The sequence below is a fragment of the Dermacentor andersoni genome, chromosome 7, assembly GCF_023375885.2.
Source record: "Dermacentor andersoni chromosome 7, qqDerAnde1_hic_scaffold, whole genome shotgun sequence".
Classification (NCBI taxonomy): Eukaryota; Metazoa; Arthropoda; class Arachnida; order Ixodida; family Ixodidae; genus Dermacentor; species Dermacentor andersoni.
The window spans coordinates 158,730,873-158,748,794 of record NC_092820.1 but is presented as its reverse complement, the minus strand read 5'-3'; the positions used below and the strand labels follow the sequence as shown (position 1 = coordinate 158,748,794).

Here is a 17,922-nt window from a genome sequence, read left to right as displayed (position 1 = left end):
AAACTACGCCAGTAAATGAAATCTCGGTGCTATGCTCCGCTTTCACAGGACACGAGAAAATATTGTGCATGACCATGGCTGTATACCGCTTCTGAGCACTCGACTTCGTCCGCACTTCACCCGTAACGTGCTTGCTGTTTCCCTCCAACCGCAACTAACTTATACCGAGACGCACAAAAACATATCCAGCAAATGAAATCTCGGTGACATACTCTATTTCTCCAGGACACAGGAAAATATTTTGTATGACGGCTGTAAATCGCTTTTGAGAGCTCGAATTCTTTCTTCCGCACATCACCCGTAGCCTGCTTGATATGCCCATCAAATGTAATCTCTACTGGGACACACACGTACAAGGACCGCCAGCAAATGAAAGCTCGGTCCCAGAGTCAATTTTCCTGGGACATAGGAAAATGTGTATGATGGCTCGAGCACTCGACTTCGTCCGCAGATCACCCGTAACATGCTTGCGATATTTTTCCAAATGTAATTCATCTCTGCCGATACACACATAGACCTTTCCAGCAAGTTAAAACTCTGTGCCACCCCCAGTTTCCCAAGAACACTGGAAAACAGTGTTCGTTTCCGAAAATTCCTATATCCAAACGACAAATTACATACTCGGTTAAAATTTGTGAAATACACTTGAACACACTTTTTTGAAACCACATATCAGTTTTTAACTTCTTTACATCTTCATTTTGCAAGGCGGACTTCATTGTATTACCCATTAAATTATTTCATTTATAATCGGTATCTTTAGCAGTTTCATTTATCTTGGCGTGTGTCGAACTAAGACCACTGTGCCATCATTCCATCTAGCAAAGGCAATCAATCATGTTTTCGTCTGTCGTATTACCACTCGATCCTTCGCCCTATCCCTCACAGTGGGTTCGTGCCATTCTCGAAAAGAAATCATCATCACAATCTTCAACATCGCCATCGCCACGCAGAAGGAAGAGGAGGGCAGGTAGCAGGCGGGCCGCGACATGGGCCGGAGCCGGCGGTCGCAGCTGCTGCTGCCATGGCTGCTGCTCCTAGCGCTAGGCGCGCACGGCGGCCGCGGCGAGCTGAGCGACTTCGTGAGCCGCTTCGAGCGAGTTCGCATGCAGGCGTTCAGCGTGCCGCCCACCCGCAGCGTAGACGCCATGGACGTGGCAGCCGACGCGCAGGGCGGCTACCGGGTCTCGTTCGAGGCCTACGGCCAGCACTTCAACCTGTCGCTCGCCGAGGACCCGCGCCACGTGAATCGCATCCCGGTGTTCGTGCACAACACGAGCGGCGTGTCGCGAGTCGCGTACGAGGCCGACTACAGCCTCTACATCGGCCGGCTCGAGGACAACCCGCGCTCGGAGGTGATGGGCTACTTCCGCGACGGCGTCTTCGACGGCGTCATACGCACCGAGAACAACGTGTACTTCGTCGAGCCCGCGGACAACTTCTTCCTGGAGAAGCAGAACTACGACGCTGTCGTCTACTCCGGCATGGAGGTGATGGCGCCCGACTGCGTCACCATGCGCGGAGGCGTGCGCGCCTGCTTCCAGAACACGACGCGCGCCGTCGGCCCCTCAAAGCAGCTGCAGCGGCTGTCGGCCGAAGAAGACTTGCTGACACGCATGAGCGCGCAGAGGATGCGCTCGTCCGGCGGCACGTCGTCAGGCCTGCGCGTCTGCGGCATCGAGCTGCTGGCCGACCACTCGTTCTTCCGCTCGCGCAACCGCAACGTGAACCTGGTGGTGCAGGAGATGATCCTGCACCTGCACTACGCCGACCTGGTGTTCCGCAACACCGACTTCCAGCTGCCATTCCGAGTGGGCCTCATACCCGAGAAGGTGACCATCTTCGCCGAGCCAAGCAGCAAGGGCTACCCGCTGGGCCAGGAAGACCTGTCGGCCAAGGACTACCTGGCCAGCTTCTCGTTCTACGTGCAGCGCCACTGCCTCGTCGTGGGCTTCTCCCACCGGCCCTTCGAGAGCAACACGCTGGGCATCTCGTTCGTGGCGAACCCGGACCCCGAGGGCCCGGTGGGTGGCATCTGCGAGCTGCCCATGCGCTTCATCGACCAGGACACCATACACAGCTTCAACATCGCCTCCATCACGACGAGCACGTCTAACCGCAAGCGAGTCCCGCACGGAGTCTCGTTCGGCACGGTGACGCACGAGATCGGCCACAGCTTCGGCTCGCCGCACGACCCCGCCGCCGACCCGGCCTGTCACCCGATCGGCAAGTCGGGCTTCTTCATCATGGTCAAGTACTCCGTGGACGGCTCCCTGCCGAACCACCGCGCCTTCTCGCCCTGCTCGGTGCGCGACATGCGCAAGGTGCTGCGCGCCAAGGGCACCTGCCTGGCCGAAGACGGCGCGCGCTGCGGCAACGGCATCATCGAGCCCGGCGAGGAGTGCGACTGCGGCTCGGAGGCCACCTGCGACACGCTGGACCCGTGCTGCTCGCCCGCGCCGTCGGGCCCGCAGCTTCACGAGGCGCTGCTGCCCCCGCAGCGGGACCTGCCGTGCACGGTGCGCCGCGCCGGCGGGTCCACCTGCTCGCCGCGGTCGTCGGCCTGCTGCAGCGACCAGTGCGGCGCCACGCTGCTGCGCGCCGCGTCCAACGCGTCGTGCCGCCCGTTCGACGAGTGCATGGCGTCCGGCATGTGCGACGACAAGGGCGTCTGCCGCCCGCTCACGGCGCGCGCCGACGGCTACCCGTGCCGCGGCACCAAGAAGACCTGCCGCCACGGCAAGTGCCAGTCGACGCCCTGCCAGGACCGGGGCCTGCTCGACTGCGTGTGCGTGGACGAGGGCCGGTTCGGCAACGACGAGTGCCACATCTGCTGCCGCAACGGCTCGCGCGGCGCCTGCCTGCCCGCCATCGAGCACGGCCTCAAGTCGCTCGACGGCCGCCTGTTCGTGCAGCGCTCCGACTTCTTCTGCCACGGCCGGCGCGGACAGTGCGACGGCTTCGGCATGTGCATCGTGTCGCCCACCATATCGCACAGCAGCAGCAAGTCGGCCGCAGCGATGTTGCTGCTGCCGAGCACGAACTTCGTGCTGTTGCTGCTGCTGCTGCTGCGGCCGCCGCTGCTGTTGCGCAGGCAATAAAAATTCTTGGCTCTGAACCGCGTGAACACGTGTGGGCGGGGTTAGGAGGCGGGGCCGCGGCGCCGCCCCGGCTCCGGCCCGCGCCTTCGCCTCGGCAGTCGGCAGCATGCGCCGGCCGCCGGCGAGCGCGGTGCAGTGCGGCTCCAGCGAGGAGCAGAGGCCGCCCCCGCTGAGCTTCTCCATCGAGAGCATCCTGCGACGGCCGGGGCCCAGCGCCGGTGAGCAGGCGAACATCCGATTCATATTAGGAAAAAAAAAAAGTTTAGTGCGAATCGACCACTAGTTGACGTCGATGATAGACGTAAACTAGACTTCCTGAGCGAGCTGAGGGTGAGAATAGGGTGAACCACGGGCGGTATTCTTGGGCGATAACTTTCGGAGATAGTTTCACTTTGGCGAGATTTCGCGTGACTCGGCTCTGGACGCGTCCGCATGTACGGCCGAGGGCATTTCTGGCGCGGTGACGTGCTCGCAAGGCAACATCATCAGCGAATCGCAAGTTACTAAGGTATTCTCCATTAACTTTTATCCCCAATTCTTCCCAATCCAGGTCTCTGAATGCCTCCTGTAAACACGCTGTGAATAGCATTGGAGAGGTCGTATCTCCCTGTCTGACGCCTTCCTTTATTGAGATTTTGTTGCTTTCTTTATGGAGGACTACGGTGGCTGTGGAGCCGCTATAGCTATCATTCAGTATTTTTACATACGGTTCGTCTACACCCTGATTCCGTAATGCCTCCACGACTGCTGAGGTTTCGACTGAATCAAACGCTTTCTCGTAATCAATGAACGCTATATATAAGGGTTGGTTATATTCCACACATTTCTCTATCACCTGATTGATAGTGTGAATATGGTCTATTGTTGAGTAGCCTTTACGGAATCCTGCCTGGTCCTTTTATTGACAGAAGTCTAAGGTGTTCCTGATTCTATTTGCGATTACCTTAGCAAATACTTTGTAGGCAACGGACAGTAAGCTGATCGGTCTATAAATTTTCAAGTCTTTGGCGTCCCCTTTCTTATGGATTAGGATTATGTTAGCGTTCTTCCAAGATTCCGGTACGCTCGAAGTCATGAGGCATTGCGTATAGATGGCGGCCAGTTTTTATAGAACAATTTGCCCATCATCCTTCAAGAAATCTGCTGTTACCTGATCCTCCCCAGCTGCCTCCACCCTTTGCATAGCTCCCAAGGCTTTCTTTACTTCTTCCGGCGTTACTTAAGTGTAACTCAGGGTAACTCAGTAACTGAGGGGACCAATTGCAATGCATGCTCACTGACCTGCAGAGGCAAAGCAGAAGGGTGGGTCTAAAAATTAATCTGCAGAAAACTAAAGTAATGTTTAACAGTCTCGGAAGAGAACAGCAGTTTACGATAGGTAGCGAGGCACTGGAAGTGGTAAGGGAATACATTTATTTAGGACAGTTAGTGCCCGCAAATCGGGATCATGAGACTGAAATAATCAAAAGAATATAAATGGGCTGGGGTGCGTTTGGCAGGCATTCTCAGATCATGAACAGCAGGTCACCATTATCCCTCAAGAGAAAAGTGTATAACAGTTGTGTCTTACCAGTATTCACGTACGGGACAGAAACCTGGAGGCTTACAAAAAGGGTTCTACTTAAATTGAGGACGACGCAACGAGCTGTGGAAAGAAGAATGATGGGTGTAACGTTAAGGGATAAGAAAAGAACAGATTGGGTGAGGGAACAAACGCGAGTTAATGACATCTTAGTTGAAATCAAGAAAAAGAAATGGGCATGGGCAGGACATGTAATGAGGAGGGACGATAACCGATGGTCATTAAGGGTTACGGACTGGATTCCAAGGGAAGGGAAGCGTAGCAGGGGACGGCAGAAAGTTAGGTAGGTGGATGAGATTAAGAAGTTTGCAGGGACAACATGGCCACAATTAGTACATGACCGGGGTAGTTGGAGAAGTATGGGAGAGGCCTTTGCCCTGCAGTGGGCACAACCAGGCTGATGATGATGACGACGTGCTCGCTATCTTCGTCCAACGCAAAAAAAAAAAAACGCTTTCGGCCGTATACTTCGACTAGTCCAGTGCCGAGTCGCGAAATCTCGCGAAAGTGATCGCCCGAGAACACCGCCCCGTATTCGTTAGTGTGAGCCGCCGCTCTGGAGCAATAACGTTCGGTCGACGTCAACTACCTACAGGGGTTATAAGCGCTTTCCAAAGTTTCTTTTTTTTTCATCAGTCATCATCGCCATCATCATCACACCGGTATCCCCAGTTGCATGTACCCAAGGGACACGTATTTAGTGGCAACGGTGGCCCAATACCTAGTGTCATCACATACCGAATGGCTCCAGCGGCACATTAGACTGCATATCTCAGGGATCGGTCCACGAAAGACGTTGGGAACACACATACTCCATACGCAGGAAAGTTGGGGTAACCCGCCAAGAAAGATGTCGCGTCTTTAAAAGAGAACCGATTGTGAGAGATTTCAACGCTGTACAGTGTGGTCCGCTGCTAAAGGGAACACGTGAGTGTAAAGCACGTGCGAATTTTTCCCTCTCGCTGCACTCTCTCTCCCGGCCCTAGCAGCATATGACTTGTCGTCGGTGAAGCTGGCACCCCTTCGAAACATAAGCCCCCCGAACAGGCTTTATTCAGGGGGATTACTTATGCCCGCCCGTACAATGCATTGACATACGTTCGGCCAACACTTGCTAGAAGAGCGCCAAGCAAAAATGAGAGCCGCACATCAGAGTGTTAATTCCATTTAGAGTGACCGCACTGTGGATAAACCGAGAGTGAATCACCGCCGGCGTGATAATGCGACTTGGAGAACAAAAAATTGTTGTTTACGCCACTGCATTACACGCATTTCATTGAAATTAGCGGGACAATACAAGGATTTACAGCAACGGCCAGTATTATTCTTTTGAATAGTGCTAAATGATTTCATTTGTTCATTTTTTTTATTTTAACTTTGTTGATTCCTCGTACAATCGAGAGCAGGCAAGTACTAAAGGCATACGATTGCCTGACAAAGGTCCCAGCCCGCTACATAGTTCCACGTTGCTAACACAATGTTCGCTCTGATTAACATAACAACAAAAAATAACAATTACACTTACTTTTTGTCGAAAGCATTTCACTATATAAAATACAATACCAAATCACAGTAAATCACAGTACAACATCACAGATTCATTATCACGCGATAATGCGCCAGATATCTCGGTTACAAGGTATGTCCTTGTATATTTTCTAATCTCATATAGTCAAACAAAAACCAGCAAATAGAAAATATTTTTTTTAACTATGCACTGATGTGGGCTCGGCTCCCATCGGCCGACAAGTTGCCTCTTCATTCACTTTCATTTTCCTCTTCTTTATTATTTTCCACGTTTAAATTTATAATATATATATATATATATATATATATATATATATATATATAATTTATTTTTATATCAGTAGTTTCATCCCCTCAAAGAGAATTCAAGCTCTGGTAACGTGATGAGTTTTCCTTTCTTTTTTTCTTTTTTTCAAGCGAGACGCTTCTAGGAAACGCTATCTATAAGGCACTGATCTGCATTTATATTTAACGGAGAAATCTGAAGTGGTCGAGCGCAATGACTGGGACGTTTGGCATGGAATGACCCGTCAGACAGCGATAAAAAAGTTTTAACCGTGAAGTTGCCATTGAGACTACCCACTAACACAGAACCTACTAAAAACATTCATTCATTCATTCATTCATTCATTTCGTGCTTCAATGGTTCACCCTAAAACTCCGGGCTCCAACGAACACTTGAATGCGTAGCCTATACAACGAACTTGTGCCAGGCGCCTCGATCGAGTGAGTGAGTGAGTGAGTGAGAAAACTTTATTTCGAATCAGAACGATTCGCGTCCGGCGAGTTAGTGAGCTGGGGCACCCACCGAGCTAGGTTACGGCCAAGAGTTCCTGCCTCTCGGCGGCTTCCTTGACCCTGATCGATCTTTAGCTTTAGCTCTTTCCAAGTTTTTGAATTCCGGAAGCGTCTTTCGCCAAGCGAACTTAAAGGATTTGTCGGCTAGATTATCGCTTGCGTCACGGTGCGAGCAGAAAGCGTCCAAACTCCTTTAAAGTAAAACCTCGTAAGGCATTCGAAATTTCGGCCACCGCGAAATTTCGGCCACCACGCGGCGAACTCCGAATAATAAATATAGGGCCGGCGACTTCACGGGTCTATAGACCACTCGCAAAGCAAAGCTATTCACCGAAATAGCGCAAAAAAGGCGCCGTCTTCGAAAAAGCCAGCAATTCCACCGATCATAGCAATAACGGTTGAGAAAAACCAGCTTGTCGATGTCAGATGGAATATTCCTTCTCATTTTTGACACGAGTGCAGAATTAAGGGCTATTCCACGCGAGGTTCGCCAGCCGTGAACTTAACCCTCTCCAATTTATATGTAAAAAAAAATCGTGACTTTTTACTACAGCTAAGGAAATGCATTCCTAAAACTTTTTTTCATTTGAATTAACAAGGGAAGGCAACGTGTATAAGGAAAAACGTGAAAAAAAGACCCTTAATTTGATGACTACGGAAACATTGTGCGGGTAATTTAGAGCAATTACGCTTTGGTATGCGCAACTTAGTAATCCTTCATTTTGTTATTACTGTATTTATGCCGTTGAAGCAAAAAGCAAAATTTGAGGTCATTTATAGAAATTGTAGGGGATTTCTTTTTCACTATTATTTTATCATCTCATATGGTTGATTATAAACATAAATAATTGAGAAAAAAATTGCTTTGGCATACCACAAACACAAAATGCAATAGTAAAATGTTCCAAAATTCCAAATATTGCAGTGCCGTTTGGGGCACTATGGGTGTCACAAATTTATCCAAGCTTCACCTTCTTCAAAAAAGAGCTGTAAGATGCATTGCTGGTCTGCCTTACCATACCCCCACACATGACTTCTTTTTAAGATATGAAATCCTGCAAATCTATAATTTATACAATTATAGACTTTTAATGATCTATAAACGCTCCTCACAAAGTGATTAACATTATATTTTTTATCTGGCCAAACTTGAGAAAAACACGCATATTCTGCAGACTAGACGAAGAAATTTGTTTAGTGTCGACGCCTAGGGCATATTATACCGAACAGTCTCTTTCTTATAGTCTTCCAGTATTATTAGATAAATTAAACAAAGAATTGTTTGACCCCTTTCAGCATTCAAGTGATGCTATTAAGCGATTTTTTCTTAGCAAAATTACGTAATACTGCACTCAGTTTAAAGCTATACCTGTTACCTTTTTTTTTCGTTTCCCCATGACCGGTTATTTGTTTTTCTAATACCCATGTTTGTGCTGAAATGCATATAGCGCTGCTTTTTACAAAGTGTTTTGTTGTTTTGTTTCAGTGTTTATCTCGAAGATTTATTTATTTATTTATTTATTTATTTATTTATTTATTTATTTATTTATTTATTTATACTGTCAACCCTCTGCTGAGGGTTCTTACAGGGAGGGTTTAAATACAGGCAGACCATATATACAGGTGCATCAAGCGGCAGCGGAATCACAAAAATACATGTTTAACAATTTTTCAAATTCACAAACATCCCTGGCATTTGCCACAAAGCTTGGTATCGCGTTCCAAAGTTCAACCACAGCACGGAAAAAAGAAAAGCGGAACACATCACTGTGAGCAAAGCATGGGCGTAAAACATATTGATGATTAACACGACTGCTTCGTTTTCCTGGAAGCTGCACATACTCATCTTTGTTGATTTTTAAATGTCCATGTAGTATTCTAAAAAATACTTTCAGACGATTTTTTCGCCTTCGTACTTCTAGTGTTTCAAGTTCACAAGACTGCAACATCAGCGTGACGGAATCTAAACGGTGGTACTTTGAGCATATGAAGCGCGCGGCACGAACTTTTTCTAACCTTGTAGTCATTTATTTCTGATGAGGGCTCCAGATGACTGAGGTACATTCAAGTAAAGGTCTAACAAAAGTTTTATAAGCTATCCACTTTACATCTCGCGTAACTTGACCTAGTTTTTGCCTTAAGGAACCTAGGGTGCGATCTTGTACGCGTTCCAAAATAGAACGGAGGCGGTTCGTTCTACCGAGCCATATACGATTCGTCAAGTTGAACCGCGCCGAACGCCGTGGTGTCAATTGTGACGTGATATCTGCTGTCAATCATTCCGTGTCGTCTGCTATCGGACGAACGGAACGGAACATACCGCCTATTTTGTGACGTAAAGAACGAACCGCCTCCGTTCTATTTTGGAACGCGTACAAGATCGCACTCCTAGTCTCTGATTCGCCTTCGAGCACACATTTTCTATGGGCGTATGCCATGCCAGATTATGCGTGACTGTAACACCTAAATGTTTAAACTGGTTAGCACGAACAAACAAATTACCATCGATGTAATAGTTAAAAGGCAGAACGTTTACTTTCCTAGTCATATGTGTGTGTGTTGAGTTAATGTAGTTTATATTCATATCCCATAATTTACACCATCGGCTGAAATTTTCTAAACAACGACTAATTCTGAGTTGATCCTGAACATTGGTTACGGTAGAATAAATTAGGCAATCATCTGCAAAAAGCTTCATTTTTACCGGTTCTTCAACAACAGAGGAGATATCGTTTATATATGTAAGAAATAACAGTGGGCCGAAGACTGACCCCTGAGGAACACCTGAAAGCACTTGGAGTGGACTCGACAGGCTGCCATCTAAACTTACGGTCTGTTTACGATCACTTAAATATTATTTTATCCATAGCACTAATCTTTCATCGATACCTATTTCTCTCAATTTAAAGATCAGCTTATTATGCGGAACTTTATCAAAGGCTTTCGCAAAATCTATACAAATGACGTCAATCTGGTGCTTCTCATCTAAGGCTGCAGCGAGATCATGAACTACTTCAATTAATTGTGTAATTGTAGATAGTCCAGTACGGAAGCCATGCTGCGATGAGTAAACTATTCACTTCTAGAAACTGTAAAATATGTTTTGCGATTATGTGTTCCAGAATTTTACAACTGATACATGTGAGTGAAATGGGTCGGTAATTAATTACAAGTGCGTGATCACCGCCTTTGTACACTGGTATAACTACGGCCCTGCGCCAGTCTGTGGGTAAAGAATGCGTATGTAATGATTTCTCGAAAATTATCGTTAAGTAGTAGGACATCCATTCACCAAAGCGTTTCAGAAATTCAGGACAAATTCTGTCAGGTCCACTAGATTCCTTTTTTTTTTTCATCTAAATTCAGCAGCAATTCGATCACCCCCTCTTGTTTGATTTCCAGATTTTTTATTGGGTAACGTGTAATATACGGTAAATGCTCGCCTGTATTCATGTTCATATTATTAGTAAACACAGATTGAAAGAAGTAATTAAAATGTTCGGCAATGTCCGCAGACTTTGTTAACTTTATGTTGTCTTTTACGATTTCTTCAATTTTATATTTCCTTCTGCTGAGATACCTCCAGAATTTTTGTGGAGAACTTTTTAGGAACCCTGTCAGTGTTTGTTCAAAGAATTGCTTTTTGGATAGTGTTAGCGTACGCCTCAACTCTGCGCGAAGTCTCGGTATTTCGTCCGAACCTTTTTTTCTTTTTACACAGTCGCTTTAGCTTTCTTTTCGTGTGAATGATGCCGCGGTTAATCCAAGGTCGGTGTTGTTTAGACTTTTTTTACTAGTTGGCACAAATCGGCCCACACAATGGTTTACTATATTCCACTTACTATATTCCATCCACTTCACCTGGTACGGGGAGGGGGAGTAAGGTGGGAGGGGGGCTGGTTATAAGGCCGCATACTAACCAAGATATTTCGGGGGGGGGGGGGGGGGGGGACACCACGTGCACGGTGTGTCCACCCCCTAGTTATACGCTACCGCGCCTATAGTGTCCACACAACCTCTTCCTTGGACTTGACCTTACTCTCTTGAGCTCGTGTGATGGGTTCAGCCCATCACATGAGACACGAACAAACCGACTGTCTACAAGTTGAGCTTGTTGGTTTTATTCATCGTTACGGAAGAATAGCGCCGCCTCGTGTGAAAAAGGACTCTGCATGTTCTTTCTTCTGTTTTTTTTTTTCTTGTTTTGTTGCCTGTAAAACATATCTACCGGCAAAATAAACATTTTGTTGAAAGTACAGCCTTCTGTGCGCCTTTTTCGGCGCTCCTCTTTGTCTTCGTCTGAAAATTCCCGCGCTGTCCGCCTGTAACGATACATGGTATCAGCACAAGTTTAAACGCGAATTGAAAAATCGCTCCAGTGTGTGTCGTTCCATAACAGGATCACTCGCATTTGTAACAGTGGGTTCATTCAGACTCCACAAAACGTACATTTTGGACTACTCCATGCTTATAGAAGCCGGCTACAGAGCAATTTACGCGTCGCACTTCCTTGTTTCACGCGTGACGGTCGTTCTGATCAATTATTCATAAGTCAAGGCGAATATAGTCAAATTTTCGAATACAAATCGAATGTTACACTAACTATTCGTATTCGAAAAGGAACTACTTGGTATTTTCGAATACCGAAACGAACAAAATATTTCGAGAGAACTGACTGTTAAAAGTCTGTTTACTGTTATTCGTCTGCCAAACTGACTATTGCAAATTATCAGAAGTGAAGCAATTGTGAAAATTTTCGACGTAATGCAAGAAGAACATCGATTATGCAAGCTGTTTTAGGAATGGTCGATTACTTTGTTTATTCGATTGACGATTAATCATTCATTTTAACCTGTAATCAATTAATCGCTTTCGATGAATGGTTTAATTTTCATCGATTTATTGATTAATCGAAGCTTTCAAAAAATTATGGGGTCTTACGCGCCAAAACCACTTTCTGATTATGAGGCACGCCGTAGTGGGGAGCTCCGGAAATTTGGACCACCTGGCGTTTATTAACGTGCACCTAAATCTAAGTACACGGGCGTTTTCGCATTTCGCCCCCATCGAAATGCGCCCGCCGCGGCCGGGATTCGATCCCGCGACCTCGTGCTTAGCAGCCCAACACCATAGCCACTAAGCAACCACGGCGGGTAATCGAAGCTTTTGCCAAGCATTTTTGAAAAGGTTGAAACACAATTATCTACTTTTGTAGTACCCTATTTTAATGTTTGAGAGGTGAAACCAAGTTAGAAATACAAGTGTATAAACGTTTGATGAATAACAATATGTCATTTGTTAAAGCTTAAATATAGTTCGCACTAGTGGCTTTTGAAAAGATAAACGATATATGTTATAAGATGGCCACTTAGTGTAGAATTAAATAAGATACATGGCACTAGTGAATCCCTGTTAAATAGCGCAGTTAAACAGGAAATAAAAAAAAGATGCCAGAAGTGAAAGGTGAAGTTCCACTAAGATACCCAAGAAATTACACCATGCACTGGGAAAAGAAAATCACTGACTTAGGATCTTAAACCACGTTCTCTTTTTCTACAGAGCGAAGGAATGTCAACTGGCTGGGATGCTCGGGTGAAACAAACACCTTCTTTGAATGGCCGCACAACCAGCATGCGAGAACAGACGCCCGCGGAAGCTATATATAGATTTGCTGGGATACATTCGCTGTCAAATACATCATTATCATCATCATCATCATCATCATGGCAACGCCCACTGCAGTGCAAAGGCCTCTCCCATACTTCTCTCACTACTCCAGTCATGTGCTAATTGTGGCCATGTTGTCCCTGCAAACTTCTTAATCTCATCCGCCCACCTAACTTTCTGCCGCCCCATGCTACGCTTCCCTTCTCTTGGAATCCAGTCCGTAACCCTCAGTGGCCATCGGTTATCTTTCCTCCTCATTAAATGCCCTGCCCATACCCATTTCTTTTTCTTGACTTCAACTAAGATGTCATTAACTCGCGTTTGTTAACCGGCGCGTATGCTATGCCACGTCTTTAGTGGACTGGGAGTGGCAGGACGGTGAACGACTGCAGGTTAATATAGCACGGCTTGAACTGCGAGGGCACTTCAAGCCTCCGGCTTGGGGCGGCGTGTACGGTGTGGAGGAAGGAGGGAGAGAGGGGAAGCGCTCGGCTAGGCATCACTCGGGACTAGGGAAAACAAGAAACAGTCGACAGTCGCTCTGCCACAGCCGCACAGTCACCGCTCGTGAGCCGCCATTCCAGTACCGATTTCGAAACTATCGCGCCGCTCCTGCCGAACTCTCGCAAAACGATTAATCGAACAGGCCTAATCTATTAAATCGATGTAGATTAATCGTTTTGCGGAATACATTTAATCGATTAATCATTCGCCGATATTACCAACCCTACTATGTTTTCGTTTTCGCGGCGGAAGCCTACATGACAACCTGTTATTTTTGCGTGTAGTCTGTCACTTTGTGTGTTTTGGCGCTCTACAGTCGTGCCAGTGGGGGTCTGGAATAGGGACCCCAACCATCATGCCTTATTTTATTTATATGCAATCTTACACTCACGTATAGCAGTTCTACAATTTACGCCATGACCAGTGATGCTTTCCTGGCAACAGGCATTTTTACGCGTCTCTGGAGCACACAAGTCCGTCAGTACTTTCTTTTTTCTTTTTTACAACTTGCAATATTTCTTCAGCTGCCATTTATTTAGCGTTACTTTTGTAAAGCTATTTTCATGCAGGAGCCATTCATTCTTGGACAGCTTGTTTGAAAACCAGGCTCTAAAAATGTTAAGTGCAGCTTTTAATAGCATTCACTGATATTGTGCTTAAAACTGATCCTTTGTCCCTGAGGACTGTTCCTTTGATCTGATCAGGCAGGCGCGGCGCTGAATTATACCGAAATAAATATTCCTACCGTAAACATACCCCTCCGCGTTTCGCGATTCGATATTCCTTACTTACTATTCGCATTCGTAAAAAGTTGATATTCGCCCACCTCCAGTTATTTACTATTCGTGCTTCAATCTGTGCCGATAAAGCAGATTTATGAGAGCATGTGTAGTGGGTCTTCTCGTTTCCAAGCTATGCCCACTACACGGGGGACTACTGAACAAGGGATACGCAAGAGGCCGTTCCCGCTCGTCGCATGCAGTGCTTTTCACAAGCACGACTTATTAAACTATTTATTAACAATAAAGAAAGTTTTGAGGAAGGCCGGGGTGAGGACGAAGCCGGCGATCGAGTGTTGTCGCTCCATGGGCAGGCGCCGCTCCGAAGAAGCTATTAAGCCCCCTACCGTATTAAGCCCCCCACGTTGAAGAGGAATCGTCACCTTAAACAACAACATCAACAACGTCAACAGATGAACACATAAGCAAAGTCTGCCCGACTCTTGGCCAATCCCCGTGAGCGGGTACGCGCCAAACTCATCAAGGGCTTCATCATCATCATCATCATCATCATCATCATCATCATCATCAACAACAGCATGGCGGCCGTCGATCTGGCCTGTCCCCCTCGTTGAAAAGGAATCAACGTCAACAACAACATCAACAACAGAATGGCGGCCGTCGATCTGGCCTGGGACGAGTCGGCGCGCCGCAGCGGCCGCTACTCGCCGCGCGCCGTGCGCCGCCTCGCCTCGTCCTCCGAGGAGCGCGTCACCGACGACTCCTCGGACACGTTCGCGCCGCGGCGGTCGTCCCTGTTCCGCATGCGGGACGACGACTACGGTGAGGAGTCCGAGTACAGCAGCGGCAGTAGCGAGGCCACGGGGCGCCGCAGCAGCACGCTCGGCTGGCGCCGCAGCCCCCCGCCGGGCTCAGTCTTCGCCGTGGTCAGCACCGCCGTGGTGCTGCTCTGCTCGGGCGCGCTGCTGTACCTGTACGTGAACTGGTCCAACGACCGACTCGGCCAGCTGGCCTCGGCCACCAAGCGCGCTCCCGCCGCCGCCGCCGCCGGCTCCAGCGTGGAGGCCGGCAGCACTCCCCCCGTCGACAACGCCACCGCTGCACCGTCTTCGAGCAGCAAGCCGGGCAAGACCACTACTTCGACCGAGGTGCCGCAGGAGCAACAGGAGGAGCAGCAGCGGAGCCCGTTGCACGGCATGTGCCTGAGCCGCTTCTGCCTGGCGCACTCGTCCTATCTCGAGGGCTACCTGGACTGGGCGGCGGACCCGTGCGCGGACTTCTACGCGTTCGCGTGCGGTCGCCGCCGCCGTGCGTCCGACGTTCTGCTGGAGGCGCGCACGGAGCGGGCCCTGCTCGAAGCGCTGCGCGCCAGGCCGCCGCCGCTTCTCGGACTCTGCTGGAAGGGGTCGACGCAGGTCGGCTTGCGGCAGCTGCGCGAGCTGCTCGAGGACGTGGGCCTGGCCGGCTGGCCGTACCGCAACAACCGCGACCACGTGGACGCCTGGCGCGTCGCCGCCACGCTCACGCGGGACCTCGGTCTGGACGCGCTCCTCGCCGTGGAGCTGCTGCAGGTGTACCCCTGTTTTGCGTGCTTGAGAATACGTGCGAAGCGTAGATTTTTCCTATGTTTCAAACTCTATATGGTGCGGTGGGTGGTGCACATGCGCTCGTTTAACAAAATACATTGACGATATGCAAGATTCCGTTAGTACGCTCTTCGACACATCTAAATTTCTCCAACAAAAGTATGGCAGCACTCTTAAAGCTGGAATGCGCGTTTTTGAAAGATTCGACGGCGCGGGAAAAGGAAGGCGGCAGGAACGATAGCGCCAGCCCGCATGTTGGTACCCCGATAACGATTCCAGCCCAAAGTCGGCCATCTTGGTTAGGTTACAACAGGTGTGCGGAGAAGCACACTTGCATACCTTGCACATCGTCTCATTACCCTACGGAAACGCACCGTGTCTTGTGTAATCATACTATAGTGCCGACGTGCACCGAACGGTAACCTTGATGAGATAAGTGACTGCAGACGGCCGGCGGCCAGACGCTCGTGACCCTGGGCGAGCCGGACCTGCTCATCGGGCAGCACCGGGAGCGACGACTGCCGCGATGGTACACGGACGGCGCCGCGGCCGCGTTTCGCCTGGCGGGCGGGTCGGAGCCCAACGCGAGCGCGGGAGTGCGCGACTTCTCCGAGAAGCTGGCCGAGATCTCGAGCAGTCGCGGCGAGGAAGACTTCGCAGCCAGTCGGTTCCGCATCACCAGCGTCGCATCGTACGCCGCCTACAAGCCGCTGCTCTCGCTCGTGCTGCGCGGCCTGGTCACGGTACGCGACCAGACGAAGCTCCTGGTGAAGAGCGACCGGTACCTGCGCGCGCTGCGGTCGGTGCTGCAGATGACGCGCGCCTCGGACGTGCTCAACTACCTCGGCTTCCGGCTGCTGGTGCACGTGTCGCCACTGCTGCAAGGGGACGAGTTCCGCGAGCTGTGGCAGCTGCGCCACAGGGGAAGCGCGTCGGCCGGCTGGCCGCGTTGGAAGCGCTGCCTGCATCAGCTCGAGCCGCTCCTGCAGGACGCGTACATGGCCGCGTTGGCGCCCCTGCTGGAGGCCCGACTGCCGTCGCTGTCGGCGCTCGCCGCCGAGCTCAAGGGACGCCTGGTCGCCGCGCTGCCCTCGCTGCCCTGGATGTCGACCGGAGACAGGGCGCGCGCTCGCAACGTGCTGGCCGCCGTGCGGGTGCGCTTCTCCTACACGTCATCGCCGACGTCGCGCCACCACCAGAGGGCGCCAGTGGCGCGTCTGCTTTCAGCTTACCGCGACGCTTGCCGTTCGTCGCTGCCCGCCCGGCTAAGCGGCCGCTGGAAGGGCTCGCTGTTCGACACGTGGCCCCGTTGGGACTGGGCCAGCGGCTCCGTGTTCGTACCCGCGGCGCTACTGGACTTAGGTCAGCCGGCGGACCAGGAGTCGCTGGGCGTGCCACGCCTGGCGACTCGGCTGGCGCGGAGCCTTTTGCAGGCGGTGCACCAGCGCAGCCATGCTCTAGGCCGCCTCGAGTGGTCGCTGAACACGTCGACGGCCCTGCACCGCCTCCAGGGCTGCCTGAACGCGCAGCGCGGAGGACCGGAACCGGACGGCCTCTCGTCTCTTCGCCGCTGGTTGGACAGCGCAGCGCTGTCGCCAGCGCAAGCGCAGTTCTCGTCCTACCTGCGCGAGCGGCGCGTCGCGATGGGCGACACCCTGCGCCGGGGTCTGACCACGCGCCAACTCTTCCACGTGCTGCTGGCTACCAGTCTGTGCGAGGGCCACGATCCGGAGGCGCAAGAGCGCGTCAACCAGCCTCTGCGCAACTCTCAGGACTTCGCCGCTCTCTGGAACTGCTCGCTGGGTTCGCCCATGAACCCACGTCGCAGGTGCACGCTCTGGAGCGCTGCACAGTAGCAATAAAGGCGTCGTGTTGCGTACCACGGCCAAGCGATAGCCGCCGTGTCGCCAAACAAGGGAATTGCGCGTGCCTAGCTCGTGGCATTGCAACACAAGGGAGGGAAGGGAAGCATCTCTCAACAAAACGCCCGGCATGCAGGCAACAAGAGAGCCCAAGCTTGCCGTTGCAATTACAACAGTTGCTTTGTCATACACACGCAGCGGTTGGAAATAGCCACTGAGAACTGCACTCAGACGGCTGCGGCCGGATGCAGCCGGGACCCGCAAGCCCCATGGGCTATCGCCCAACTCGCTCGCTCGTGAGTTTGTGCAGGGTGATCAAGCTCAGAAAGAGACGCCGGAAGCAATTATGTGGGGATATTCACAAGGTCGATGACAAACGCGCGAGTGATCAATGCTGTCTGCTCGTACACACAATAGCCTGTCGACGTCTTGAATGTCGACCACCCTGCTGACTTGAAACCTTCCCCGTTGCTTCGAACTTTTTACCGCAGAAGCGGTTTATCCCACTATACGGCAGGGGGTCCCCAAACTGAGCTGCACGGAACCACTGGCGAA

General features: G+C 50.4%; 2 protein-coding genes across 2 annotated transcripts; both read left to right on the top strand.

Annotated features, from left to right (window-relative positions):
• Positions 1 to 950: 950 nt before the first annotated feature.
• Positions 951 to 3,112, top strand: LOC126533422 (disintegrin and metalloproteinase domain-containing protein 10-like). The gene has a single exon (XM_050180585.2). It carries the CDS (start codon positions 990 to 992, stop codon positions 3,099 to 3,101), a length of 2,112 nt encoding a protein of 703 aa, XP_050036542.1. The 5' UTR covers positions 951 to 989; the 3' UTR covers positions 3,102 to 3,112.
• An 11,366-nt stretch (positions 3,113 to 14,478) lies between these two features.
• Positions 14,479 to 17,406, top strand: LOC129385312 (neprilysin-21-like). Its single transcript, XM_055071890.1, has 2 exons — positions 14,479 to 15,490; positions 15,952 to 17,406. The coding sequence occupies exons 1-2, from the start codon at positions 14,570 to 14,572 to the stop codon at positions 17,359 to 17,361; spliced, it is 2,331 nt and encodes a 776-aa protein (XP_054927865.1). The 5' UTR covers positions 14,479 to 14,569; the 3' UTR covers positions 17,362 to 17,406.
• The last annotated feature ends 516 nt before the right edge of the window (positions 17,407 to 17,922 follow it).